Raw genomic sequence first — 22,515 nt, 5'->3', positions numbered from 1 at the left:
GATTCTGAGAAATGACAGAATCGCTCAGGAAAATCTATCATTCTGAGATACAATCATGCAACTATGTAATTAATGATAGCAAAGGCCATTGAAAAATTAAAAGGTTCAAGTACTGATTGTCACAGCCCAAAGAGATTCCATTTATACTCCAGATCAAATCAGCTCTTTGAGAAACAAGGCAGTAGAAGTTACTTTGATCTTCAGGCTGCTCACAACTGAGAACACTTCGACATGCTGAAGATGAAAAGTTTCCAGGCCTCCTGCCACTTTACTCCACCATAAGATTTGAGAGCTCCTGACATTGGATCAGTTTGGGTCAGGAGAGCTTCGACATGAAAAACAAAGGAAGTGCATGGCCACATTCTTGTATGACACAGAAGTTCTGATGTTGCCTGTATAATACTACCTGCCACAGATATGATACAATATACATACACTCTCATCAGGCTGAGACCATCTGCAAGTAAATTATAGAAATTCAGGGTTGGGAACCTTTGCAAGTATCACAGAATCAATTAAGCTGGAAAAGATCTCTGAGATCATCAAGTCCAACCTGTGACTACAACCAACTAAACCATGTCAACTAAACCACGACAACAAGTGTCACACCCAGCCTCCTTAAACAACTCCGGGGACGGTGATTCCACCACTTCAGCCCATTCCAATGTCTAATCACCCCTTCTTGTAAAGAAATTCTTCCTAATGTCCAACCTAAACCAGATAAAGACTATGTCCTCTTGTCCTGTCACTACTTGCCTAGGAGAAGAGACTGATCCCCACCTGGCTACACCCTCCTTTCAGGTGTTTGTAGAGAGTGATACGGTCTCCCCTGAGCCTCCGAGCCCAACGCCCCCAGCTCCTCCAGCCGCTCCTCATAAGACTTGTGTTCCAGAAGAGGGAACTCCGACCCCAGGAGAGCCTCTGTTCCCCCAGTTCTGAGCTCCAGCGCCACTCCAGCCCACCGCCCAAATCTGCTGTGCCACCGGCGGTGCCGAGCCCTTCCAAGCAGGAGATGCCTTGCAGAGAGGCAACAGCAAGGCAGAGAGGCCGTGGAGCGGGAACTGCCCGGGGTACTCGGGTCGAAGGGACAAAAGCGAGCGCAGAAGCGGCGACACCAGGACACGAGGCGGCGGTGACCGGCAGAGGGCGGGAGCGGCCCGCGGAGCCCGGCCCGGCCCGGCCCCGCCCCGGGGCGGTGCGGAGCGGCCTCGCCCGGCCCGGTGCTGGGGCCGGCCGTGAGGACGGGGCTGCTCGCTCCCCCCCGCCCTGCCCCGGGGGTGCGGAGCCGGAGGGGCTGCTGCCCGCAGACATCTCGCCGGCAGCATCGGCCCCCGCCCAGCCCCGCTAGTCCCCGGTTCTCCCGGGCCTTTGGCACCCTCTCCGGGCGGCGCGATGGGGAAAACAAGCCTGGGAAAGGGCCTGGTCACCAAGCACTAGAGGGAGAGAGGATGGCTGGGGCGCTTCCTGCATTCCTTGTTCCTGCAGGTGCCCCTCGTGAGTGTGGCAGGCAGGCCGGGAAGGCTGCAGGCACCAGGCCGGGGCTGACGGGGAAGGAAGGAGCTCGGCTCACCTGCCGCCCTGCAGAGCCCAGCAAGGAGCCAGGGCGCAGGCCAAGGCACAGCAGCCTCCGTGGGCACAGCAAATTACATACTGGAGGAAGTTAATCACGAGCTCTGGGTTTATGGCAGCAAAGTCTGAATGCTCTGGGGCAGGCACCGCTTTTCTGGGACTGTGGGGTGGCTGAGCCATTCTGCACCCAGCAGAGCTTTATAGAGCTGGGAATTCACTGAGAGATTGAGCGAACTAGTTAAGGACCCGACCCTCTGGTTTTCTCTTGTCTCCTGCCCTGTAACAGAGGTCAGGTTCTTTTCCCTGTTAAAAGGCCAAGGTGTAGCTTTCCTTTTTTTTTGCTCCCTACTTTAGGCAAAACTCAGAATCAGAATGACACTGCCAGGTCTTCCATCCTGTCACATTTCACATGTCTGTAGAAGTCCTCCTCTGTTCTGAGGACAAAGTAAAAGCTGTGATTTCAGTCTTTGTCCTGAGCTGGATTGCTCCCAGTCCATTGCACAGTCTGGTCTTTTCTGCTGAGGGAGCACATCCTCAGATATCCCCCTGCATTCACCTTCTCCCCTGATGCTCCAATAAGACACTATGCTGGTCACAAAGTACCTCTCCCTACTCCTGCTAGGTTCTCCCCTCTTCCCTTCTTCTCCTGGGAGACCTCCCTGGTCCCTATTAATCCTGTAAAACATACTTTTGGCTGCAGCTGTACTTGGGCGGAGTGGGATGAAAGCACAGATGTAGAATGAACCTGTGCTGTGATAGCAGTCGAGGCTTGTCCAGACATGACAGCTTCCCTGCCCCTTCCCAGAGGAGTGCTCTCAGGAGGGCGGGGAGAGTTCTGTAGCACCTAAGTGGAAAAACTGGCTGAGCTGTGCAAGGAAAGAGGATTGCTGGAGGAAGGCAAGGATCTTGTGCTTCAACCTTCTCCAGCTCCCCAAGCAAAACGAGCAGCAAGCAGTAGGGATTCATAGAGACATCAGATCCCTGTAGCAGAGCAAAGCAGACACAGGGCATCTGCTGAATCTGAGAGCACTGCGTGGATCCCTATGGCCTTAGCCTTGTACCATACAGCTCTGGCAACAAGAGCAGAGATCTGCTGTCTTTTACCTCTCTCCCTACAGTAATATATATCCCCCAAAACACCACACAAGTCAAACTAAGTTGCCTTTAAAAGCTGGATCTTGTCCCCTCTGCAGCCAAGGGAGAGTCCTGCACTTTTTACTTTTACAACCCTTGCTTGCTGTGACTCCAGCACCCTGGTGACTCTTTCGCTTGCTAATTGTTCTTCAGGAGAGCAGGCACCACGGTATTGCGCAATATGCTTTACATGGTTTCCCATGGCAGAAGAGCCATCCCAGTCCAGGGTGAACAAGGGGCAGAGGAGAAACCTGTCCCCTCTGCCTCTCAGCTTTCAAGTCACAGGACAAATACCCTGCACTGTGTGTCTGACACGTCTGCCCTGGGAGAACAAGGCTGCTGTTCAAGGGTTGAGAACCAGTTGTTGAGTGAGTCAGTGTCAATCACATAGTTACAGCTCGCAGAAACTAGCTCCAGAGCTGAAAGCTCCTGGATGAAGCCCAAGAGGGAGTGGAGAGGTGTGTGCAGGCCTTACACCTGACACATGAGGAGAAAATTCACAACTGAAAAAGAGAAGCTTAGGAGAGGGTAAGGAGAAGGAAAGATACAAGGGAGAGGTAGACCACACTAACTCTCCTGATCCCACTTTCTGCTTACAGATACTCTGATCTCTAGCTCTCTGGAACCTCTCCCATGGCCTACAGCTAGTGTCTGCATACTCACCTACGCAGCTCCCATCGACTTCCTCAAACCCCACAGCACAAAGGCATTGGCCCACTGGTACCAGCCACTCCCCATCAGTGCTGCAGTGCATCCTGGGGGGAGAGCCCACTTCTTCAGCTGCATACTCCACGCAGACCCCAGGCACTTCTGTCAGCCCCTCTGACCCTGCCAGAGTCTCTGGAAAGCGGGCCAGGCCCCGCACCGCCTCCGGGCAAGTCTTGTAATACACTCGGACAGACACCATCGCTACACAAGCCCCAGAGTTCTGGAAAGCCAGGTAGAAGCCCCGACGAGAGAGCTTCCCGATGGGGCACACTTCTGTGTTCAGCTGCATGGCCCCCGACTCGATGTCTCTGCTCGTGAAACTTCGATCTGCTGCCACAGTGTTGAGCTACATGAAAAAGAGAAAGACAACAGCTTTACCATCTGAGCAGGCCACAGCAGCTGAGATACCCATGCCTCTCAAGCCTCTTTACACTAAGGCCTTTTAGGGACTGTCTGGTCAGCTGCTTCTAATGCCGCTGCACTGCATGCTTTCTTTGCACTTGGAAGAGGCATTAAAAATGGGGCAGGCATCTTTTCCTGTCTCTGTACCTTCCATCCATCACCTCCTTCAACTGCTTTGTAGTCATTCACTGATCTTCTACTATACCTTGTCTTCTGAGTCTCTGATTTCAGAGGTCTTTAGGAACTTCCATTTACAGGAGCAAATCTCTTTCTGTGATAGTTTTCTTTATTTGCAAATTGCATACAGTAAATTCACGACACCACTCAAGAGCTGTGCTTTGAAACCAACCAGGGAATTACAGCCATTTGTTTTTTGGCTGTAGTTGCTGCAGTTCAGATCATCTACTGTAAGGTGCTCCTTCTGCAGCACTCAACATATTTCAGCAATGTAGGTACTTGGGTGAAAAATGCTCCCATGCTTTTACATTCCCACTGCCTCTGCAAACAAAGGGTAAGAGTGACTAAGTGAGGATATTTTCCATGCTTGAGCAAATGGGAAAGGCCTCTGTGACACCCTGAGACATGGAAGAGCTGGACTGCAGGTAGGGTGGCCTTTCTTCTTGGTGGGAGAGCCTGATAACTGATCCTCTCCTCTGCAGGCCCCTTCCCATTGTACGACACCACCCACTCCTTGCAGTTGGATGGGAGATGAAAGGCTTTGTAGAGCAGCTGCATTTGGCAGGGATCATAAGGCATGTTTAGGAGTTGTGGAGGTATCGCACAAATTCATGTTGTAGGCTGCAGGGGAGGTGGAGGAGCACTGGGGAGGGAGGGGAATCAGTTACCAGAGTTCTGCTCTGCCTGTGGGGGCCTTTACTACTCTTTGTTTCCATCACATCCCATTTAAACTGCAAAGGAAAGGGCAGTCAAGTAATTTAGGTCTGTGGCTTCTGTAGAACAGAACTGGCTTAGAAAATTTCCTCAGAAAAAAAAAGCAGAGGTTCTCTTTCTGCAATTCCAAGTTTCCATGGCAAGAGGAAAACAGCAGGTAAAATACAGCAGTGCTAAATACCTTCACACCAGGGAGAATTTCACTTTAGCAAACCATCACTTCCAGGTTTATGAAACAAGACCCTATACCTCATGGCAATCAGAGTAAATAATCAGGACCACTGACACCTGAATTAGATTCTGTTCTTTGGTTGGTTTAATCTTGTTTTATTCCCTAAGGCAAGTAAAATTCCTTTGGTCTCTGCTTTACTGTTTCTAAAAATTGGTGTAACCATCTAGCCCTGTCACAACCCCTTAGAATGCTTACCTACGTGGTGTCTGGTTAAATAAGAGGTTACGCAGAACGCAGGCCTGATCTCATTTGAAATCTCCTATGCCTCCTGTGGCAAAGACTGCTCTGAGCATCAGAGGGCACTGGGGGTAAAGTTTACTCTAAGGACAACACTTACTATCCATGCCCTTCCCCAGATGCTGGTTCTCCTGGCCTGTCCCAGCCAGCAAGACACACCTATCTTAAGCTGAAAGATATGACTCAGTCTTCAGCCCCAGCAATACAGACCTTGGTGAACAGCGGGCGGCGGAACTGGATCCCAACGTCCTGTTCAGACTCCATGTAATACAGATTGAAGGTCTCTTTGCAGGTCACCACTTCACCTTTGAAGCTCTTGCAGTCCCTCACAGTAAACTTTAGCTCCACATAAATGCGCGAGGCTGCCTCACCCCGATAAATCCAGTTGGTGCGAAGCCAGTGATCGGTGTCACCTTCAGAAAGCACACTGCAGTCCTGGTACATGTAGATTGGGGTACCATTTATCATCTGCTGCACTTCACTCCACTGACCCCAGGGGAGAAGAAAACATACTGTTAGACAGATGTGAGAAACAAGTTTCACTTCAAGTATGACAAAATCTTGCCTAAAAAAAAATCAATTCTTACACAGGATTCAGGGCTCAAAGCTTGGCCAGCTAGAAAGTCTCTTACACTCAGCAAGAGCTGCATCCCGTCTAGAGCTCCATGGATACCTAAACTGTACATAGGGAGCAGAGAAGATCCTGCAATTAAGATCTGACTTTCATAGACCTTAGTATATCCCCTTCATCCTACCTTGGTTCTAATTGACTTCTTTCATGCACTGCCTTATCTTGGAGATTGAGAAAAAGACCCACTATTGGGTCAACTATTGAGTTGGGTCCCATGTGTTGGCCATTTCTCTCTGCCACAGTTTACATTCAGGGTGTACAGTAGGACCTACCAGACCAGGACTATTATCTGCCCCTGGAAATAATGCACAGCATGTGAGGGTAAGAGAAAAGATGACCTGGCATAATGGGAAGGTAAATTGCAGAAGGACTGTTCTAGAGCAAGCACTCATTAACTTGGAGTTCACGCTTCTTCAAGTGGGATATTTTGCAAAACCTAATTTAACTATTAAAACTCAGTTGATTTTCCTGACTTCATATTGCATTTAAGTTCTGCAACTTCCCCAGGCAAATAATGGCCAAGAGGAGGATATGGGCCCAGCTGGTTATGTGACCTTACTAATACTATTTGCATGAATCTAGTAAAGTTTGATACTGATTTTAACATATACTTTTGCCAAATTTTAGGTGGTTCTAGTTTATCTTTCCTTTCTACAGGTCAGATACAAAATGCAAAGAACATTCTCCTTTGAGTAATTCACACAGGAGAACTGAACATTTGGAAAGCAAGGTTTTGTCCACAGGGAAAATAACTTACATCCTTTTTCCCCCAATGCTAAGACAGCCGTTCTCATTATGCTTTAAATGTTTAATCAAATTAAATTGAAACAAGTGCCCACATAAGTACTGGCACAAGTTTAAGCACCTTGGTTTTAAATCACACCCCAGGTTAAGATGCAATTTAAACAAGGCTTCAGTCTCTGTGTTTCTCCAGACTTGTCAAATCTCATGGGCTGAGCATGAGATTCACACATTTCTTCAGCACCCCCACCTCCTGTGCTCACAGCACAACAGCTTGTCTCCCCACAGACCAGGTCACTCCGCTAGTGGCATAAAAAAGAGATGGACCCAGAGTGTCAAAGGGGGTCTGTTTTTATGCCATGACTTAGAGCATACCTCCTACACAGCCGCACTCTGAAAAGTATTGGAGAGCTTTCTCCAAGCCAGCAAGTCCTACTGATAGCACAAGCTCCTCTCTGGATGATTTCAGCCCCTTACCTAAGTGCATACTAGCAGTCTCCTCCCAGGAAGTTCTGGGGATGGTATCTATGTGTCCCTTCTTGTTCCCTTTTTTTCTCCACATAATTAATCCCCAGTGTTACCCCACCCTCTTAATCTGATCCAGCTGGCATAGACCTGCAGCACACAGGATTTACACTTATTTCACTCACTGAAGGTCAAATAATTCATGATAACAAAACAAAGAAAGAGACTGACAGATCAATCCCAATTGAGCGGAAGGGACAATCACTTAATGACTTCTTGCAGTCTTTAACTGAAAACCTTCTGGGAAATGTTACAGGACTGAATTTACAATGCATCCTGAAATATGCTGAAGTAGAAGAAAAGAAATTAGGAAGGAGAATAAGAGCAAACTAGCTTTCATACACTAGCAAGGATAGGACTTGCTTTTAGAATTATTTTTCAATGTGTATCTGCCTGGGAAAAACATAATTGCACTTGGAGGCTAAGAGTTAGACAACTTTCTATTAGCAGTTTATCCCAAGGCAGTACCACAGACAGGTGTCACCAGAAAGTGGGTTTTGCATGTCTCAGAGGAAGACATGAGCTGTTGTGGTGCCCATTCTGAAAACACATTTTCAAAATTTACAAGACACAGGACCAAAGTTTCATTTTCAGCGGCGACAACTCTAGCAAAAAAATAAAAGTCCTTTACACACTACTGCTGGGAAAAAAAATCCAGCTGCTAAGCCCTGTATTTCTTAGCTCATCTCAGCCTAGCTTCTTCCAGACTCAGTTCTTCAGGGCAAAGATGCTTGGCACTGACAATTACACAGTTTCATATGCAGTGTGGTGCAAAGAAATAACAAGGGAGTCAGACATGTTTTTTCTAGACTCTACTGCTGATGGGTAAAGGAAGTAAAATGAGGATATTATTTATGCTAACAATACAGAACTATTGTTAAATATGCTTCTGACTTCTTTTCATTATTCAGTGAAGCTTTTAAATTCAAAGTAGTAGAGGAAAACTGTTACATACAACACTTAATGAAAGGGTGATGAGACCAGAAGTTGCCAGGCAACTGTCTCCCATCCTCAAAGAATCTGCTGCAAAATCAAAATGCATGTCTCTGATTTTTAATGTAATGTTCTTAATAAACATGTGTGGTAAAGCCTGGCTCAATCAATATTAATTACTTGCCTCTGCAGTTTGTCTGCCAATGACACTGAATCAACCTTCTTTGATAATATAACTTTTTAACCACTTCATTCGAGACACTGTTGCCTTGTTCCAGTCACCAGTTGGCAATAGGATAGGCAACATTCTTCTAAAAGTGGAGAACAGTGTTAGTCAGACTTCCTTATTTTACCAGTGACTGAATTTGTGGTTTTTTGATGCGAGAGAAAACTTTTTCATAAAATTCAGAATCATAGTAAGATTTAGGATGGAAAGGACCCTTGGAGATCATCTAGTCCAATTCCCTGCCCCAAGCAAGCTAAAGAGTTCTTAAAGTCTTTGCATGTTATTCTTTAAAATGCCTTTTAAACCCTCTTCTTTTTTAAGTTAGAGTCTAAACTGTCCTTAAACTAGTCTTCAAACTCTTAAAATCTTTTAGAATTCTTTAAAAATTTCTAAGAAAACAAATGCCAATGCATTTAGGAGGGTGCCATAGGTCAGTAGCTTGGCTTCCTAAAAAGTCTAGGGATGTAGCCATTGATTTTGAGAACAAACAGGTTTTCTGTACTTCTCAGAAACCCGTATACTAACACAGGCACCTAGTTCCAGAGGTTTGTTCTTGAAAATCTTGGTGGTGTAATACAGACCAAAACGATTCCAGCACAGCAATTAGAGTCAAGTGAATAACAACCTCAATGCACAACGTCAACCTCAATGCAATGGTACTGTGTCAACTACCTCAAAACATTGCAAATTCAGGAAAAAGGAAAAAAGGAAAGCAACTTTCCTCGCATTAGTTAGATTCCATATAAGGAAACCTGTCTTTATAAAGGCCATTCAGAATGACTTCAATGAAAACCTGAAAGGGCACCAATAGGTATTTGTAGTAAACATTATTGGTTTGGTCTGCCATATGAGTAAAATTCCAAAGATAAGATAAGGTATGTGCCTTTTAATATCTGCCCTTATTGACTCTGAAATGATTATACAGTTTGAAGCTCTGAAGCCTACAGAAGGCTCACTCTGCTTATTTTGTATAATGAGTCTTCTCTAGACTAGGTTTGTGTCAAGAATCCTATCTAGGACAAGCTGTGATTCCTTCATCCATCTGTGGACTACTCCTCCTAGGACCTACCATCAGGTACAAGATGGAAACAGACAGTTTGCACATCTTGGAGCCACTGTCTCAGGCTTTGCAGGCATCAATTAATTAAGTGGTCTTCTTTGGTTTTGGCCTTTTTTAGGTGAGGGGGAAAAAAGAAAGAAACAAGCTTTTTATATTGACAAATACAAATTTCATCCCTGCTAATGGAGAAGTAGGCTACAGAGGCAGCAGACTGTGACTGTATTGCAAAGTATAGGCTTATACTGAAGTCAGAAGAACTTGTGACTTGCAATAAGAATACTGTCTCCACCTCCAGCTTGCCAGGGACTTGCCCTGTCTCCTTTCAGAAAATAGCCTGCCTGCTGTGACTTCTATCTCATTTGCTTTCACATTCCCTTAGCACAATCTGTGGTCTGCAGACTGCCGAGGAAAGGCACAGGGATACTTTTAAGAGACTTACAGAAGCAAAAGCAAATCAAGCCTCTACCCAGTAGGCTTAGGGTTACTAAACTAAGATGCATGTCTACACTGGAAAAGTTAATAAGAATTCCTACTGGAAAAGTCAAAGAGTTCATATGCTGAAATCCAATAACTTGTTTAACTTTGGGTTAGAAAATTTCACTAAGATGAAAAGACCAGCTTAGTTAGTAAAGCCAGCTACAGTGTAACCTGTGCATAGCAAGTGTGTCTCAATCTCATTTAATATTCAACAGAATTGAGAGGCCATTAAATCTATTCATGAAGAAAAATTGCAAGGCCCCAAAACAGCCCCAAAACCTTTTTCAGCAGCAGTACATCACTGGTGTGCCAAGCCTGAAACCACCTAGGAGAACATGTGCCGCTGAACACTTTTTATCCCCTTTCCCTGTCTGCAATCTTGCCTCTGCAGTGTCTTCTGTATAGTAGCATTTGCATGCTACCATGACCAAAAAACCTTCATGGAACAGATTCAGCATTGAAGGTAATTACAGCTGTGCTACAATCATAGTGTGGTTTACTCAGAGGAAAGCCGGTGTCAAGAGAGGCACCTTGCTGGCACCTGTCTTGATACAGTGAAGAGCTTATCTTCAGTCGAAATACATATGACAAAAATTTGTCAGGAGGCAAGCTGGACCAGCCAACCAAAAATAGCATTACCACAGTGGTGTATATTCCAGAATTGAAGCTCCTGTGACCCTTTACTGAAAATTTCTCAATACTCTTTGAAGTTCTTTTGCTGGTGTGGAAGACAATTTAGATGACGATGATGAAAGAAGCGTGGTGACATCTAGACACTTCATGAGTCCTGTAACTTCAAATCTGAGAACAGCTGAGGCTGCTCTCATTTCTTTGATCATTTGGCTATGGTCAGGCAATTTTAATTTCATCACATCATCACGGAGCCTTTGACACAGCTGAACATAGAAGAGATGTTTACTTATCTACAGTATCTTTATGGGCGGATGATATCTTTTTTCCCCACAATGATCCATTGGTTATTTTCAGGGAGGAGCAATTCCATTATGTAATTACTCGTTCTTTAGGGCACTAGCACATAGGTCTCCATCCCACCCATGTCCTTTCAATTTAACTGGTACTCATGCTCTTATGGGAAGATAAGGAATTAATGTGAGACACCGAGCACCAGTGCATTGACTACAGAACCTGTTTATCAAACACAGGTTCTGCTGTCTGCTCATTCTCTGAACTGCCTGACCACATTAAGGTCTTGCATAAAAACAGTTCTGGTCACAACAGATGGTGCTAGATGACCAATAATGATAGTCCAGTGCAACATTTCACCCAGCTGATTTGGAACACTTGTTTTGTATATATCTGTTTTACTAACACTCACTAACAGTGCCAATAATTGCAAAAAGGACAGGAGTGAAAAATCAGATTGTGCATCTTAAGAGTTCAGAATTCATGGCTAAAGCCATATTACCAATAAAGTAAAGGTTAGGTTTCATGTTATTTTTGCATTACATTGCATAGGATCCATTGGAAATTGAAGTGATTTTTTCATTTTTTTCAAGGTAAAGGGCTTTATATTGTGAGCTGTGGTTTTGTATGGTGTGTCAAGTGTACTTCTAGTGTTTACAGAGAAGCTGGAAATCAGTCTGATGTTGATGGGCAATACTTGCTCTGTTTGTATAAGTTCCTTTAAAGATGGATCAGGTGGAATCCCACACAAAGATGGGGTAATTACGCCTTGACAAGGATCAAACCTGCCTGGAGAAAAGAAGCTGCAGGAGATGGCAGCCTGAAAGTCATATGAGGAGCTGGCAATAAATATTCACATGAAGCAAAGAGAAGCCAGAAACTAGGCCTTGAAAACAATGGAAATAACCTTCTGAGAAATAAATTGTGGGAATATTTTTCTGCAGATCTACCTCTGAGATGGTGAGAATCACAGTTCAAAGCATAGGTTCATCCTTCGAGGACACAACAGGCAACAAAAGATGTAAAGCCTTTTCTTTTTAATTGCTTGCCTGCAAACTCACCAGCATTTTAGTCGGTATTATAATAGAATTTGTTTTGTTTGGGTTTTCTGTTTGTTTGTTTGGTTGGGTTTTAATATTATTATTATTATTATTTTAAATAGCCTGTTAGTCTTCTTGGAGGACCATGCTATAGGCAGGTTAATCTCCAAGCTCCAGCTGACTTGTGCTGCTTCTGTGTTGACACGAGGAAGTTCAGTGAACCTTGTCCACTCATTCAACAGCTATAAAAGAGTGAAGCAGCTTTCTGATGCTGCCAGGCAACAGGGCTGTCACCACCACAGTGCCTGAGCAGCCGTGGTGATGAATGTCAAGGCTCTACAGCATCTTCACTCCGGCTCCCAACATGCTCTTTTCTGCCCTTCAGGTCACAACACAGACTGCACTGGCCAAGATTGTTACTTGAGTCTCTGGCAGTGACTCCATCCTAGGCTGCCTAGTTGGTGGCTTGTGCAATCCGGCCTTCCTTACAGATGTTCATTTACACTCCACTTGTTCTCATCTCACTGGTTTGTATTCCCCCTTCTCACATTTCTGAGTAAAGTATATCTGGATATGCATAATTTTATTTTCTGGATATGCAAATTATTTTTCTTTTCTCCCAAATTGACACAAAATAATTTTCAATCAACAGGATATCATCAACAAATATCTCTCTACCAGTCCACAGATAACAGCAGCAGGTCATGTCAGGATACAATCCTGAAGCAACAGCTGTTCCTGTTTCCAGGTGGTTGTTTATTAAGCATTTTTCCCTTATTGCTATATAGATGCTGTTCACTCGGAGGAGCAAATCCCCTATGCTTAAACTGAGAGCAGTGAGGTGTACACTGCTATTCTACTCCAGCTTCAGAGGTGACGGCACTCCTCTGAGTTAGCTCCTAAAAGACATGCATGAACAACAGCTGTGGGAAGAGGTGCACAGAACAGCTTTTCTGATGGCTGTTTTTCATACCACCTTTGGATGCTACAAAAAGCTGACTAGCTGAGACTCTTCCAGGTAAGAGTATCTGAGTAAGAGGTCATCAAGTCTGACTAAGTGAACTGCCCAAGTTTAACGAGATAGGAGTGCTGTGCTGGAATTGCTTGCAGGTTGAAGGCTGTGTGCCCCACAGCGCTATTTCCTTCGTGACCAGGACCATCTGTCTGACCAAGAAGTGGTGGAACAGAAACCAGCCATCAGCTGATACCTAAATCTGGGACCACTGAGTCTAGTGGAACACAACCTCACCTTGCTAGAACCTGAAGGCACGTAAATGTTATGGTGTGGGCAGTGATATAGAAGTTGCTGACAGGTCATAGGTACTTGAGCTACTCTATTACCTAAAAGTTTATCAGTGTAGAATTTGAACTATGCCTGGGCTTTAATAGGACAACAACAGCATTTTTAAAAAATCTGACTTTTTTGCTTCATCAAATTGTATTCACATAGCTTTGGCAGCTGTTATGGTCATCATTAAACTTAACTGAGAACATGAGGTGCCAAACTCAGAACTCTTGTTCCTGAACAAGAATCACATAATTTCCAAAGTTTTCAAGTGTTTTTGGAGCCACAATAGTTGCAGTTAGTGGCTATTCATTGATAGCCTTTCGGACACATTATGCCACTGGCATTAGATGCCCATCCTTAGTCTTGTTTGAAAGTAAATCTCAGAAAAGCTGAGCAGATCAAGTGCCGTGCACACTGTGAAACTGGTAGAAAGCTTGAAACTGATAGCAATGCTTTGAAGTATGAGTGGAAGCAAGCAAGAATATGCAATAGGCAGGAAAATAATTATGTCCTCCTCCTTACTGTGAGTAAAAGACTGAGAGCAACAGCAGCTTGGAAAGGAGACTAAGAAATTAATTTGGAAGTTTTAATAATGCTATGACCCATGCAGGAATGTAAGTTGGAAAAAATAAGCTCCACAAACCAGCTACCAGCTGAGAACTGATCCTTGCCAAACTTTTAATATGTAATAAATATGGCACAATTTGGCAGCAGTAGAGTTCATGTGATTCCTGAAATAACATACATCCGATTTAAAAACAAAGTCACCATGAAAAAGGACCCTTTTACAAGCAAAGACACCTGTAGAACTGGTGAAAGGACATCTCCCAAGAAAATGTAGCAACTAAAAAAGAATAAAGTGTGTTTAATTCAATTCATTCAACAATATAGATAGAGAAAGTCATATTGAGAAGCCCAGTGTGCAGCATTCTCCAGCACAAATGGGTTGGAACTTAACTAGTCACATGTACTCATGGAGGTATGACTAGATTATGCAAATACTATTCACACAAACAAAAATTGTAAATTGTGGATAAAAGGAAAATTTCAAAATAGGCCCACAAGCTGGGAGTGAGATAATAACAGCACTAAAGACAAATATTGGATTGCTCAGTATGTTGTATCATAGGCCTAGATAAATACAGAAAATGTAGAAAATAAATACAGGCTTACATGATACAGAAAATCCATAGAAATAGATATAAAATCATGAAAAAAATCAAAACATAAAATCTTTTTTTAGCCCAGCCCTTTTGTGCCTAAAAATTCAAGCTCAGAATTCTAATGAATAAACAATTCTAAATTACCACACAACTGCAAAAATTTAGGTGGGAAAGGACCTTTGGTTCTCTGCTCCAATAGCCTGCTCAGAAGGCTGACTTCAAAGCCAGGCTGGGGTGGTTTAGGGCCTTGTCTATTAAAAGCAAAATGCAGGAGGAAAGCATAATTCCTCATCATAAGCTGTTCACAGCTGATACAATTATATTTGAAAGCAAATTAGTGATTAATAACTTTTTATACTGTTATTTTACAAGGTGCCAAGAAGCAGTGCCACTATGCCTGATAAGTGAATTTGTTCATGATTGGATTTAGGAGGTCCTTTTTGAACACTTTCAGCGGTATCTGAAACCAGTTCAGGTAGCTAGGCTGTTTGTGCAGAATGAGGAGTCTTAAAGAAATGTGGGAGCAAATAAATTCTGTACTCCTGATACCTTCAAAGTGGCCATCATTGGCTCTCTAATATATGTTAAAAGGTGGAAATCTACCACTAGTACTGTAATACACCTCTCTGTGCCCACCTGGTGTTGCTGTGGCAAAACTTCAAAGCCAAAAAAGACTATCAAGGAATACGTTAGATGATGGAGGAGGGGGGTGGTGGGTGGTAAGGTAGATAAAAGGGGATTGTAGGGACTACAGTCTGCCTCTTTGAAAGCCTGTTTCCAGTAGTAGCCTAAAGTGGATGAAACCCTTTCTAAATAGCTACTACAAAGCAAGCTAGCACAAACCTTTTAGCAAACAAAACTCTACAGACACTTTACGTAAAGTACGGAGGCTTTCACTCAAAGGCTACCCTTAAGCTTAGGTAAGGTGCTGGCTCAGGTGGTGCAGAAGTTATGAACTACTGAAGTGCTGTCCAAAACTGAGTGGTGTTCTCAGGCTTAGCCTATGTGTTAACAGGAGCATTGCCTACCCTGGATACAGCCAGGTCTGACCATGAAACAGTCACACCTGGCAAGCCACTTCATCCTCTGTCATTGGCTACAAGTGAGGAGAAAACAAAGGTGTAGTTCTGCCTCCACAGACTCAGCCAGCCTCTTCTGGGCTGTGCCTCAGGGGCCTTGTCCATATAAAGCATGAAAATTCCCCACAGCAAATTCCTCCTCTGTGCGATAAGTATATTGACACAATTCCAGCTCACTGCTGGGAGATCTCCGGCATCTGAGGTTAGGTACAAGTAGCAGTGTTACATGAAGTACACCCTTCAGCTCTGTGTGCAACACAGCTCAGACGTTTCCAGCCTGTTACTAATCAACCTAGTCAGATTATTCAGTACCAATCTTGGCTCTTTTCTGTCAAAAAATATTCTGAATTAATTTCCGTTCTTTTTTGAACATGTTTAGTTCTTCATTTTGAAGGAATGGTTTCAGAAACACCTGTTCAAAGTTTGGATTGCAAGAGAATCAGCCATTGTTCCCTTTTTGCTTGTGGCAATTTGTCAGACTTCCACCTAACAGTTATTGGGAAATGATGTAATTAGACAAATCTCCTCAAAATACTTGCTCATGAGAAGTCAATGAATCTATTCTTCGTCCTCTGTTGTTTTATCAGTCATCCATATCCTGATCTGTTAGTTTTGATTTCTCTCAGGCCACGTTCCCCATAATTTTCAACAATTCTCAGTTACAATTATATTTTGAATATACATATTTTAAAAACCAAGTGTAGCACAAGCAGAAGGATTTGCCAGTTTCTCACATGGCTCTGAACCTTCTGTGCAACACTCAGATGTTCTGTAATAAAGGTTTTCTTTTCTTTCTATCAGATTTTTTTTAACCCACTTCAGTTGTTTTTATCAATCTTTTCAAGAGGCATGCTCATCCTGAACACGCCTGGAGCCTAGAATTGGGGTAAAATTACCACACAGAGAGTTTATGAGACAACAAAGGGCACAATGGGCAAAACATGATCTGCATGTATGTCTCACTAAGGCAACTGTTTTCAGCAGGGTGTAACAATACTACTAATAATAACCAAAACAGCTTTACTAATGAAACAAATGCAGTTATGCCAGTACAGGAGAACCTCACTGTCTGGCTCTACTTCACCCAGAAAGGCTACAGGGAGGTAGAAGGCTCGGCTGGATTTAAACCAGCCACAGCACATTACAGAGGCAAGTTACGGAAATGAGTTAGGAACAGGCTGAACCCAGGTCTAGTTTAGAACAGGAAGGGTGAAGACTCCCCACTGGAAAGCTTGCGACTTGCTACAAAGACAAGAGCATGGATGAGGAACTGAAACTGTGTATTAACATATATGCTAACTACCTGAGCATAGTCCCTAAATTCCCTTTTCTTTGTGCCTTCCTTCCACCACTCCCACAGCACTGTTGCCACAAAGGAAACCACCTTCACTGATGTAGGTTGTAACACCTGAGGGGCTGCTCAACTATGCTTCATGCCAAATTGTACTTGTACAAAAATACTTGTACTTTGTACTTGTACAAAAATAGCTGAGAGTTCAGCTATCTTTCGGGGCCCAGTGTCACAGTGGTTTCAGGAGTACATTTTGAAGCACCTCCATCAACTCAATTTTACAGTCACAAAACAATGGGAAATTCCTCTCTCATTGTCAGCTGTGTGAACCAAACAGCACAGCTTGGTATAAAATCCGAGAATCTTGCAGCCCACCCAAAAGGGCAGATTGCTGCTCCATGAGTTAACAGTTATTTCTTCAGCCAGCTGCTGAATTAAAAAACCTATAATGTGTTTCTAATTTCTTGAGAGACTCTGAGAAAGAAATACTTTTGCTCTGCCTACTTTCCTGGAAAAAAAAAAAAAAGACAGATTTATGTGCAGCATGACAGAATGAAAAACTGGGTGATGATTTGATTTTTCCATTTTCTTCATTGCTTTATTATTTTATGGAAACAGTATATTTCAAGGATGTGTTTAATCATCCTGGAAGTCAATAGGCATCAGTCCTTAAAAAGCTGGCTAGGGGTGAAGCTGCACAGGTGACAAGAGAGACTTAAAAAGCCTAAAGTATCCAGGAGGGGGTGGAGCCTCAGAAGCTCAGTTACCAGAGGTAGGGTGAAATTTCAACACGGATTATATTTTCCATCAGTTAGTACTGCCAGTGGCTCCCCTTCCTTGAATGTGGGTACTCACCCCTACTTCCGGAGGGTCTGGAAGCCAGCCCAGTTCACCCTGTGCAGTGCTTGTGTCAAGTAGATCCACTGAAAACCAGAAGAGAGGGGAAAAAATAAATCGGTGACCCAACTCATATGGCCCACGGAATGGTTTCATCCTTGTTTTGTCAAAGAAGATAAAGCCTGCATTTGGTCTTTCGACCCCCCAGTCTTTTGAAACCTTTCACATTCAAAAAGCATGACTTGAGGAAGGACGGAAAGATACAAGACAGGGCACCTGGTCAGGAGTTAAAAGTTTTTACTAATATATAAGACCCCCTCCTATACACATCCAAAAAATGCAACCCTGACAAATTTTATCACTTCCTAAAACTGTCCCAAAAAGGAAGAAGGAGTCTGAAGCCTATTCAAATGGGAACCCGGCATTAGCAGCTAAACACGTATTTCCTTGAAATAGGAAGGCAGCAAACTAAATGGCTGAAGAGGAAGGCAATCAAATGAATTACCAACACAAAAGATCAATCAGTGTCGCCTGGAGGGACTATTCAGTACTTGAAACACAGTGGGAAAGTACAGAGGCAGTGTGAAGTTGTAGAAGGGACTTTCCATTGTCACAGTACCCAAAAGCCAGGAGATGCATCAGTTGTGCAAATTTATGAGCCCCCTACTTCTAACTCAGACTCTCCACCGGCTGACAATGGCCTAGGAATGGTTTAACCCTCTCCCAACCTTCCGACTTTTTTAGCGGGACATCAAGAGAGTAATGGCTTCGGCTATAGCATGGTCACCTCCTGCGGAATTGCACGGATGCTTTAAGCCTTGCTGCTGGAGTCGTGCGACAAAGGAGAAAATCATTGGTATGTTCATTTTTATCTCTCAAAGGAATTTGAAAATGCGATCACAGTTTGGCCTAAAGTTTTGATCTGAAGACACGTTAAAATGTGTCACTTTGTAGGCAAACACTGGGAAGGCAGAGGAGTTGGAATAAGACATACTGTGGGATGTGCAGCTTCGTGCCTGCCTTTGGGTCTGCCGGTGCTGCCAGCACAGTCTACCGGTTTCCACCGGATCGAAGTCCCAGCTTGGGAACACAGGAAAGAGGAAAAATTCTTTGGATTCCCTTTTAGATTCCTGTGGGTGTATTCAGAGGGGTAGTTTCTAAACAGCTCAGAAAAGAATTTGGGGGTGAAATATAGGAGTGTGGAGATTTTTAAATGGCATTTAAATAACCAGGTTTCCTCCTCTTCATCTGACTGTTTTACAAATGCTCCCTGCCAACTATAAGTAATAGTGTAAAGTGCAGATCAGCAAGAGTCCTGTGGAATGAGGAAGCAGGCTGTGGGCCCAGAATCAGAGATAAGAGGGATTGCTCTGCTGTTCTCACCTCTGAAACACCCTTTCAGGATTGGGAGAAGGGAAAAGCAGGAATCCAGGTTTTGCAAGTTGGAAATGTTCACAGTATGGTCATATGGCAAAACCTTCCTAGCCACAGACTCTTTGTCCAGACAAGGCTCCTCATTCACTTCCTCTCTACTCTCAATCTCTTTATTTGAGATAATATTCTTTTGTGGTTAGCTCCAAAAACTCCATCACCCAGATAACATCTATGCCTTCGTCCCATCCTCTTCAGGACTGAAGCAGCTATGTGGAAGTGAGAGGGGCTGCATGGCAAGCTCTAGCAGAGCAAGGGAAAAGGGACTTGGAAGTGGCTAAGACAGGAACCTGGCAGAGCCCTTGTGCCACGCTCTGCACTGTCAGCAATGGCAGCTTCTTCAGTTGCTGAGTGTCCACTGAGGGACAAAGTCCATTGCCAAGAAATACTTCTCAAAGTGAATCCCACAAGGGGGGTTCTCCACAGAAAGGATGATTGAGTCAGTAAGACTAGAGAAGCAGAGGAATACAAGTACTCAGGGACTACTTGCTCTCTGGTCCACAGCTTTGCTGCAAGGAATCTCACGTGGCTGTCCAGCCACAGGGGTGGAGGTATCCCCAAAAAGAAAAAAGGCTTCAGATAAGAGAGGACGCCGGGAAAATGAGCTGTTTCCCTGATAGACAAGTTAAGGAAGAGTGGATCACAGACACACACAGCCCAAACGAGATGGCTGAGATAGGGGAGAAGCTGGCAGACAGGTCTCTGACTGTTACTGCCAGCTGCTGGTAACACGCTGCTGAGAGAGAAGCCTGCCTGGTGCCACCCAATATTACTTCTCATTCAAGCTGGCCTTCACAGTGTTTGCCAGCTGCATCCACCACGTAGCTGGATTCTTAGTAGAAACATGATTGTCAAGGACACTTTAAAATATCACTCAGCACTCACAGAAACAGAGCAGAGCCCGTGGCTGGCCAGTTACGACAAAGTCCCCTCAATCGAGAACTCCGAGAAGTGAAGGAGAACTGTCCTTGGGATGGAAAAGCCCCAACACTTCTTGCTGTATGAAACAGAAGTCCCTGGCAGGAATTGACTGCAGGAGGATGTAGGAAACAAAGCAGAGATTTACACTTCCCTCACCTTTCTAGTAAAAGTTACCATTCTCCCATGTTTCATAACTACTGTGCAGCTACCAAGATGGAAGGAAAAAAAATCACTACATCTAATAAAAGAGAGTAAGTGATACAGAGAAGGGAAACATGGAAGCCTAAAGAGGTGGAAGAGGAAATTTAAAAGCCCAGCTCTGTCTTCCAGGAGTAGCGTAGTTAAAAGACTCTCCGATAAAATGACTGTCCGCTTGCTCACAAGGGTTAACTCCTCGGAGGGCTTCCTGAGGAAACTGCGGGGGTGTTGCCAGAGGAGGGGAGAAACTTTCTGAGTTTGTGTTTAAACTTGTTATCTGCAAGGCCCGTCTTTGAGAGAAACAGGGGCAGAATTCTCTTGAATCAGAGGCATTTGTGCTTCAGCTGGGAGATGAAGGAGGGGGAGAACACACCTGGGCTCTTTCACCGAGCCACCGAGATTCGGATGGGACTTGCCAGGCCGTGGTCCCCGCACACCCGGCTGCCCTTCCCTGACCCCCAGTCGCTCTGAGGTGTCCCTGGATCCCCAGGCTCGTGGGCCAGGTCCCGTTCCCTGCCCCTTAGCGAGGTGGCTCTCGCTGCGCGCCCCCGCCCAGCCCTCCAGGCAGAGGGACCCACGCTTACCTTCTTTCCCGTGCGCCTCGGGAGGAAGCAGAGCCCAGAGCAGAAGGAGCCCGAGGGGGAGCCCCATCCCGCCGCTGCAGGTGCTCAGCCCCGGGCTGGCCGGACAGGGGGCCCGGCTCGCAGCCCCCGCCGGCTCCGGCCTCCGTGCCCGGGCTGCCGCGGGCAGCGCATGGGCCGCTCCCGCAGCTCCCGTGCGGCGCGCACGTTGCACAAGCGCCCGCCTGGCCCACGGTGGTGATGAAAGATCAAGGCGAGTGGGTGGAGAAGCCTTACTGCCTTTACCTGTTCTAAGGCGCTGGTCACAGACTTCCCATCTGGCAGGCAAATAAACCCACCTTAAAGGCAGCCACCTCTTTCCTGGGAGCCTCCCTGCACCTTTGCTCCACTCCCGTAAGAGGCTCCCGATTGCCACCTCCTGGGCGGCCCTCGCCATCCTTCCCCGGTCCCGGCAACGGCTTTAAACTGAAATTTTAGGAAGAAATTCTTCGGGGTGGTGAAGTACTGGAACGGGTTGCCCAGGGAGGCTGTTGCTTGTTCAAGGCCAGGTTGGATGGGGCCCTGGAGCAATCTGGTCTAGTGGAGGGTCTAGTTCCAGCCCCCATGGCAGGGCAGTTGGAAATAGATGATCTCTCAGGTCTCTTCCAAGCTAAATCATTCTGTGAGTCTGTGATCTATAATCTATAATAATAGGGCTAAAACCACTGAGCCATCCTCATTGGGTATGTTTATGTCCATTTCATTCCCAAGCATGTCACAGTGTGACAGCGATACCACTTTGCCTTGCAGAATTAATGTTTTTCATTCAGTAAGCTCCTCAGCACTGATGGACAGTACCTGCTTTTCGGCAAAAAAGAAATCATGGGAGAGGAAGCAAACTAGAAGGATTATTTCTCTGTGTAGGAAGACCTCATGGGACTTTTAGTTTTCTTCCTGAGGGACATAAATATGAAAGAACCTGCCTTTGTTCTGTCTTTTCTGGCATTCATCAAGGATGTTACTCCCACCCATACACAGCTATTACACCCCTCCCCGTAAAATACAGATGGTATTATTACACCTACACTTGCTGTATGGCTGCATTCCTCCTGCTGTCTTCCTCCTCCTCCCCAAGGAAGGCTAAAGAAAGGACCTTGTCAGGTTGCTTAGAGAGGCTGGGGGATCTCCACCCTTGGAGATGTTCCAGATTTACCAGGACACAGCCATGAACAACATAGCCACCTCTGGAGTCATTCCTGCTCTGAGCAGCACTTGGGACTGTGGACTCTCTGAGGGCCCTTGCATCTAATCTTTCAGTGAATTCTGTCATTCTCAAACCGTGCATCTTGAGAAAGCAGGATCTATCCCAAGATGTCTGAACATAGGCAAGAGAAATTTGAGAACAAATGGTTACAATACTAAGCTTTAAATTTTACGTAGCATATGAAGTAAAATATAGGTGCAAATAATTCAAATGTAAGTGGCATTCAGATTAGTTGTACCTTAAATTTGTTACAGTTTAATCCTGTCTAATGTTCTCTTTATCAGTCCACAGTGCTAAGTCTCAAACTTTTATGCCTATGTTTCTCCCACATTTGAATGACTCACATTACAGGAGTAATTTAAGATTTTTTTTCGTCTACAACCCATACCTTGAGTTTGTGCTGGGGGAATGTGGCCATTTAAGTCTTCATTTGTACAGTTCTGTGCCTTCTTCAGCCTGTGGAGTAGCAGAGGGGCAGACAGACCTACAGCTAACTTCTCTGTGATGGGATAACATAGGCAAGGCCTACACAGACGTGAAATGGGGAAGAACCATTTGCAGCTGGAGGATAAGGCTCTAGGGCAGGCCAGCAGGAGCTCATGTCCTTCCTCAGGCAAAAAAACAAAAACAAAACAAAACAAACAAACAAACAAAAAGAACCCCAAAAAAGCCAGTGTTGAGGCCTGACACTTGGTTCCTCAGGGCTAACAGAGTTTGCATCTGTAAAATCCCAGAAGTTACAAGTTCTGGAAT

At 44.9% G+C, this 22,515-nt stretch overlaps 1 protein-coding gene across 1 annotated transcript in view; it reads right to left on the bottom strand.

The window, feature by feature from the left end:
* Positions 1-20,619, bottom strand: part of EPHA1 (EPH receptor A1) — a 33,700-nt gene extending 13,081 nt beyond the window's left edge. Inside the window, exons 1-4 of the mRNA XM_014884215.2 lie at positions 20,523-20,619; positions 17,407-17,474; positions 5,384-5,659; positions 3,367-3,757 (exon numbers count right to left, since the gene is read on the bottom strand). Coding sequence (XP_014739701.1) covers positions 3,367-3,757; positions 5,384-5,659; positions 17,407-17,474; positions 20,523-20,589 — 802 coding nt within the window. The 5' untranslated portion in view covers positions 20,590-20,619. The remainder of the gene's footprint in view (positions 1-3,366; positions 3,758-5,383; positions 5,660-17,406; positions 17,475-20,522) is intronic.
* Positions 20,620-22,515: the final 1,896 nt, after the last annotated feature.

Source organism: Sturnus vulgaris, chromosome 2 (assembly GCF_052056855.1).
Source record: "Sturnus vulgaris isolate bStuVul1 chromosome 2, bStuVul1.hap1, whole genome shotgun sequence".
In the NCBI taxonomy this organism is placed as follows: Eukaryota; Metazoa; Chordata; class Aves; order Passeriformes; family Sturnidae; genus Sturnus; species Sturnus vulgaris.
This window is presented reverse-complemented; position numbering and strand designations above follow the sequence as displayed.